Source organism: Vombatus ursinus, unplaced genomic scaffold, assembly GCF_900497805.2.
Source record: "Vombatus ursinus unplaced genomic scaffold, bare-nosed wombat genome assembly UNPS02014822.1, whole genome shotgun sequence".
Taxonomy (NCBI): domain Eukaryota; kingdom Metazoa; phylum Chordata; class Mammalia; order Diprotodontia; family Vombatidae; genus Vombatus; species Vombatus ursinus.
In genome coordinates this window covers 11,558,690-11,565,708 of record NW_020954600.1, presented here as the reverse complement: position 1 = coordinate 11,565,708, position 7,019 = coordinate 11,558,690, and the positions used below count along the sequence as shown (strand labels likewise).

At 46.0% G+C, this 7,019-nt stretch overlaps 1 protein-coding gene across 1 annotated transcript in view; it reads left to right on the top strand.

Moving 5' to 3' along the window:
• Positions 1-6,277, top strand: part of LDLRAD3 (low density lipoprotein receptor class A domain containing 3) — an 88,723-nt gene extending 82,446 nt beyond the window's left edge. The window contains exons 4-5 of the mRNA XM_027837749.1: positions 2,767-3,112; positions 5,686-6,277. Of these exons, the coding sequence (XP_027693550.1) occupies positions 2,767-3,112; positions 5,686-5,947 (608 nt within the window). The 3' untranslated portion in view covers positions 5,948-6,277. The remainder of the gene's footprint in view (positions 1-2,766; positions 3,113-5,685) is intronic.
• The last annotated feature ends 742 nt before the right edge of the window (positions 6,278-7,019 follow it).

Genomic DNA, 7,019 nt, shown 5'->3' with positions numbered 1-7,019 from the left:
TTTTTTTTCCCCCTCTCCTGCCAAAGTGGGGAAATCTGGAGAGAGTCTGCTCTCAGAAATGTAAACGAGCCTGTTAGGCTATACAGACATTTTACATTCCAGTCATTTTAAAGAGGGATCCCAGGTGGACTCTTAAGACCTCAATTGCTTACACAGAAGTTGGTGTTCTGAAAACGCCAGGCTGACTTGTCAGCTCTGCGAAAAGCTGTCCCCTCCCCCACCCCTTCAACCACCTTCCTCCTTTAAAAATAACCTGCTGACAATTCGTTGGATCCTGAGCACCACAGACATAATGGGATTTTTCTAGCCCCTTTCTATCAGGGCAACTGGAGAAGGTATTAGTGTGTCTTTAAGTGAAGAGGAAAGGGAAACCCTGAAAATGGATTCTGTTTCCCCAAGTTTCCATAACACTTGGCAGAAGGTCAGAGATTAGGTGGGGATCTGGGGTGATATTTCGTGTTAAGCCCTGGGTCTGAGATAATCACACACACACACACACACACACACACACGTTTTCATCCTCTAAGGGGTCCCCAGGAGAACAGCTTGTCAAAGATGGAGCTCTGCCCATTCTTCCCAAAGGTTGATTGGCAGGTAACCATCTACAAGAAATTCCAAGACAGATTTTTTTCCCCCTCGCACGTACTTACGCACTTAGCCGTCCTTCTCTCCTCGCAGCTCTTCCGTCTTGTAGATGAGATGTTAAATGGGTTCCAAGCACTTGAGATTCACTGAGGCCTTATTGGATTCTATTTCAGAAAATCTATCAGGGAAGCAGTGATGGTAGCTGGAGAGATGCTTCCTTACCCTCATCTAATTACATCTGGTAGCAGAGGGGAGAGAAGTCAGATAATCTGTACACTTTGGAAAGGCTGTGTCATTCTGTTTTTTAGGTTGGCCGGGAGCCCACCAGAATTTAGAGTATTTGGAGGGTAGAACTGTGGTTTGTTTTCTTTTTCCCCTTCGTTCTGTCTTTGTCTCTATAGGGCCTAGTGCAGCACTTCTTAAACTATGGATCTCGACCCCATATGGGGTAGTGAAAAATTTGGCAACAGTAAAAGGTTTCTGAATGCGCAGCAACCAAAAATTAATTTAAAATCAAACGCATAATGAATCTGAGGTGTTTCTGGCAGCTCTTGCCCCTGCGTGCAATTTCACCGCAGCCTTGGTTCTGCACACAAAACCTGTGCACTTTGTACTGTACATGCTCTCAGGCCGTGCAACACCAATTAACACTAAACACCAAAAGGGGTCCTGAGTGGAAAAAGTTTAAGAAGCCCTGGTCCTAGTATACTTCCTCCAGGCAGCTAGGTGGTGCAGTGGATGGAACGTAGGACTTAGAATCGGGAAGCTGTTTTTCAGTCATGTATGACTCTCCATGACCCCATTTGGGGGTTTTCTTGACAAAGATGGTTTGTCATTTCATAGATGAGGAAACTGATGCAAACAGTGAAGTGATTTGCCCAGGGTCACACAGCTAGTAAGTGTCTGAGGCCAGATTAGAACTCAGGAACATCAGTCTTCCTGACTCCAGGCTTGGTACTATATCTACTGCACCAGCTAGCTGCCCATAGAATCAGGAAGACCTGAGTTCAAATCCAGCCTCAGATAGCTGTGTGACCCTGGGCAAATCTCTCAGACCCAGTTTCTCCATCTGTAATATGGAGATGATAAAAGTAGCTGCCTCATAGGGTTATAATGAGGATCAGTTGAGAATACATATGTGAGGTGTTCTGCAAACCTGAAAGAGCCTATAATAGTAAGAGAACACTATTAGTATATGTTAAGTGCTTTGTAAACCTTAAAGCACTACATATATGTGTGTGTGTGTGTGTGTGTGTGTGTGTGTGTGTGTGTGTGTGTGTCATCTCAGAAGTGTCAAATGTGCAGCCCACTACTGAACTCCGGAAGTGCACCCTGAAACAGATTAAAATCTAACTGGGAAATATTTAACAAAATAGATAAAAATACAGTATGGCATAGATGTTCATTTGTAATTTCCTGAGTAAATATATGATCTTCAGGGATCCTTATGTGTGGTTTAATGGCCCTGGTTTCTATTGGATTTTTTGGGGGAGGGAGAGACAATTGGGGTTAAGTGAATTGCCCAAGGTCACACAGCTAGTAAATGTCAGTTGTCTGGTCCGAGACCAGATTTGAACTCAGATCCTCCTGAGTCTAGGGCCAATATTTTATCCACTGCGCCACCTAGGTGCTCCTCTACTGGATTTGATACCACTGATACACATGGTAGCTTTTTTTATTCCTTGCACATAGTAGGTACATATTGTACCCATTGCTCTTTTTCCTTATAGTAGCTGGTTCTCTGATGTCAGGCACACTTGCCGCTGCCTGCCTCTGCCACATAGGAAGAGGTGCCTTTAACATCCATACCATCCCCGTTTTACAGATGAGGAAACTGAGACCCAGAGAATCGACAGGACTTGCCTACCGTCAAATGAGATAATAGAGTAGGCATTTAATAAATGCTTGATTCTTCTCACCCCCACAGTGATGACATGAAAGTGCTGGGATTGGGAACCAGAGCAGGACAGGGAAAGAAAGAGCTGGGCTTTTTCATCTCCAAGGCCTCCGTGGAATGCTTTGCAGAGAAGGCGTGCATCCCGGGGAATAAAGAAAGAGCTTTGAGCTCTATACTGCAGCAGGCTTTTAACACAGTCTAACGTTCCTGCTGCGGGTAACCATCTTACGACGGGCCACTAACAGTCCTTTTGCTTTTGTCGTGGCTCCTCTCCCCGGTGGCAGAGGCAGGCAGCGGGCAGGTCTACGTGACGCCGGAGAACCAGCTGCTCTACTACCCCAGCATCACCTATGCCATCATCGGCAGCTCCGTCATCTTCGTGCTGGTGGTGGCCCTCCTCGCCCTCGTGCTGCATCACCAGCGGAAAAGAAACAACCTGATGACGCTGCCCGTGCACAGGCTGCAGCATCCCGTGCTTCTGTCCCGCCTCGTCGTTCTCGACCACCCACATCGCTGCAGCGTCACCTACAATGTCAACAATGGCATCCAGTATGTGTCCAATCAGGTCTACCACAATTCCCTGGACTTGGAATCCCCTCCCTCCTATTCAGAAGCTGTGCTGGACCAAAGGTGGGTATCTCAGAAAACATAGTCCATCTACTCGCACTCACAGCTGAAGCCTGACTTCTCATTTTTAGTCTAATCCTGAGATTTCATTGGTGTAGGAAATGCCATTGGCCGTTTCTTTGTCTTAGTTTCCCTATCTAGAAGGACATCGCTCCTAGACACTGGAGCCATCCAACTCCCCTGGAGTATCATAGATATCGAGTGTGAAGGGGATCTTAGAGACAATTGAGTCTAACCCCCCTCATTATCCAGATGGGAAAACCAAGATGCAGGGAAGTTGCCCAAATCACAGTGCTTGTACAAGCAAGGTAGGCTTTGGATCCAGGTCTTCCAAGTCCAGCGCTCCATTCGCTATTCACACTGCCTCTATCTTTGTGAGCTCACACATTAGTAACAAGAGAATAGGAGAACGAACTAATTGTTCAATAAATAATTATGTATCATAATGTAATGATATAAAACCAATCCATTGTAATAGGACTGAAAAATGGAAGGGACCATAATGGTCAGCCATTCTCATTTTATAGGTGAGGAAATTGGCCCAAATGCTACGGAGAATTGACCACTGGATCTGAAGTCAGAGAACCTGGGTTTGAAACCTGGACCTCTCACTATCTTTGTGACCTACAGCAAGTCATTTAATCTCAATTAATTATGTAACATAATAACAACAGTAGTAATAATAATAATTAATTTCATATGGGTTAATCTCACGGAGTCAAGAGGTTCACTACTCAGCTCGGGCACAATGGAGGAACCTATAAAAATCCAGTCATTTTTCCTAAAAAGTCCGTATGTGTTCATCTCAGTTTAACTAAATTCAAATCAAACCTGAGTTTAATATGGGTTAATCTCAGTTTCCCTTATTTGGAATGCAAAGGGATTGTACTGGATGGTCTTCTAAGGGATTATGTTTAATCTAGACTAATTAATTAATTAGTCTAGATTAATTATGATTAATCTAAGGATTATCCCTTCCAGCTCTGGGATTATGACCCTATGTATTTAGGATCATAAATTTGGAACTGGAAGGGACCTCAGACATCATCTCGCCCAATTCCCTAATTCATTGATGAGGAAACGGAAGCTCATGGTTAAGTGACTTGTCCAAGGTCACACAGGCATCAAGTAGAAAGAAGAATTCGTATGTTCTTAGCATTAAAAGCCAGAAGAGACCTCAGATATCATCTAGTCTAGCCATCTCATTTTACATGTAGGGAAATCTTGACCCAGACAGGTTAAGTGACTCATTGGAGAACCGAAAGTAGCCAGCTCAGCTGTTCATTATACTGTGACCCCAAGCAAATCACTTGCCTTCTCCAGTCCTCAAGTGCCTCATCTATAAATGAGGTAGTTGAAACAGATGACATCTGATGTCCTTCCCAACTCTAAATCTGTGGTCCTAGATGCTGTACCCATTGTTCTTTTCTCTCTGAGCCCAAACTTCAACATCCATAACATGACATTATTTCTGCAGGCTTACATCAAAGGTGGTTGGCATCCCTCCCCTCAGAGTGTAGGGCTTCTCTATATGAATAATGACTGGAAACAAAGATGTTGGGCCTTTTATTAAGATTGCACTTCATACCAATCTTAGCAAGACGTGGAAGCTGAGACTTGGCTTCCTTCTTGGGCAGCGCCATCCTCCCTGTCCTGTGGATTACACAACAACGGCCCTGTGACAAGAGGGTAGAACAATAGAACAGCCGGTCTTTGGTCCCATCACCTAAATTCTAGCCGTGCCTGAGATGCTCTTGCTAGGTGGCCCCTCCATTTCACAGTGAGGGAATTATGTCTTGAGAGCCTGAGTTTAATGGGAGAGGTCATATCCCTGTTGAATTACATCATTCAGAGGATGTGGTTTTGGCCCTGCCTGAAAAACCATAAGGAGACAGGACAGAATATCCTCCTCTGTTGCCTGAGTTGTAGTGTTTCCAAACAGCTGTAACGAAACGATCCTTGGGATCATCTTTTCCATAAGGAAAGATCAATCGACAAGTATCAATTAAGCTCTTACTACGTGTCAGGCTGGGCTTGCCCTCAGGGAGCTTGCAGTCTCCTGGGGAGATAGTATGTCAGTTACTAGATATATTCAAGATACAAACAGAGTAGAAGGAAGGTAACCTTACAAGGAAAGGCTCAAGTGACCGGAGCGGGGGGGCTTGGAAGGCCTCTGCAGAAGGTGGCAATTGAGCCGAGTCTTTATTTTATTTATTTATTTATTGTTTGTTTGTTTGGGTGGTTGTTTGGTTGTTTATTTATTTATTTTTTTGGCTAGGCAATGGGGTTAAGTGACTTGCCCAGGGTCACACAGCTAGTATGTGTTATGTGTCTGAGGCCAGATTTGAACTCAGGTTCTCCTGAATCCAGGGCCGGTGCTATATCCACTGTGCCACCTAGCTGCCCCCTCAGCTGAGTCTTAAAAGGAGTTAGTAGAGGGTCCCCTATTTCTCCATTTAGGACAGCTTGAAATGAATGCTTCCAAAGAGGAGCATGCTGTTGCCGGTACCACAGTCTCTGATTTAGTCTTCCTCCCGCCCTTCTCTTCCTTCTTCCTCTTCTTCTCCTGTTTACAGCAGACCCCCATGGTTCGACCTCCCTCCTCCCCCTTATTCTTCGGAAGGTGACTCCTTGAGTCAGACAGAGCTGCCCCCCTACCGTTCCCGGGCCGGGAGCACGGCGAGCTGCAACCCAGCAGTAGAGGGTGGCCTCCTCAGTGTCGCCAGCAGTCAGCCCCAGGATGGCAGCAGCTACCCTGAGCACCCTCATCCATCTCCGGAGAGAACACCAGAACCCAGTGACTCACTGCTTCGCTCAGGCACACTGGGGGACCTATAAAAGTCCAGTCATTTTTTAAAAGTCCATATGGGTTAATCTACTGTGGCTTGTTACCATTTTGCTATCTTTGTGCTTGTGGTTGGCCCTTGATCCTTAGGAGATCACAAGGGGATGGATCAGAGGGACTTGGAGGGAGGGAGATGGGGTATTTTTCCAAGGATCCCAGTTGATAAGATTTGTATTTTGCCATTAGGTCACTCTTGCACTATTTCCTCAGGCTCCCAGGATCACAAGACTCCCTATTCATGATGCTTCTCTGGCTCCCCCCGTCCCCTCTGTCTCTCCCCTTTTTCCTCTGTTCTCTGTCTCTGTCCTTCCTCTCTCTCTCTCTCTGTCTCTGTCTCTCTCTCTGTCTCTGTCTCTGTCTCTCTCTGTCTCTGTCTCTCTCTCTCTTTCTCTCTCTGTCTCTCTCCCTCTCTCCCCCCTCTCTCTCTTCTTTCCTCTCCTCTGCTCTCCTCTCCTTTCTCTCTCTCTCTCCCTCTCTCTCTTCTCTCCTCTCCTCTGCTCTCCTCTCCTTTCTGTCTCTCTCTCTCTCTCTCTCTCTTTCTCTCTCTCTCTCCCTCTCCCTCCCCTCTCTCTCTTCTCTCCTCTCCTCTGCTCTCCTCTCCTTTCTCTCTCTCTCTCCTCTCTCTCTGTTTCTCTCTCTCTGTCTCCCTCTGTCTCTGTTTCTCTCTCTCTCTGTCTCTCTCCCTCTCTCCCCTCTCTCTCTCTTCTCTCCTCTCCTCTGCTGTCCTCTCCTTTCTCTCTCTCTCTTCTCTCTCTCTGTCTCTGTCTCCTTCTGTCTCTGTTTCTCTCCCTCTCTGTCTCTGTCTCTCTCTCCCCCCCCCCACCTCTGTTGTGGTCATTAGAGTGTCTTGAATTTGCTGACAGAGAGAGAAAACAGTGTTTTAAAATACTTTTAAAGAACAGTCTTTTGGTATGGTTTAGTCTGATCCAAGATGAGATAGTGTGCCCTAATGCTACTTAATACTGGTGTTGCTTCAGATGAGAGTAGGGAGGACGTAGTGGCCAGGGAGACTCTGTAAAACTGCCCTGGAAAATATCAGTGGCAAGCTGGGACATGGAAAACCTC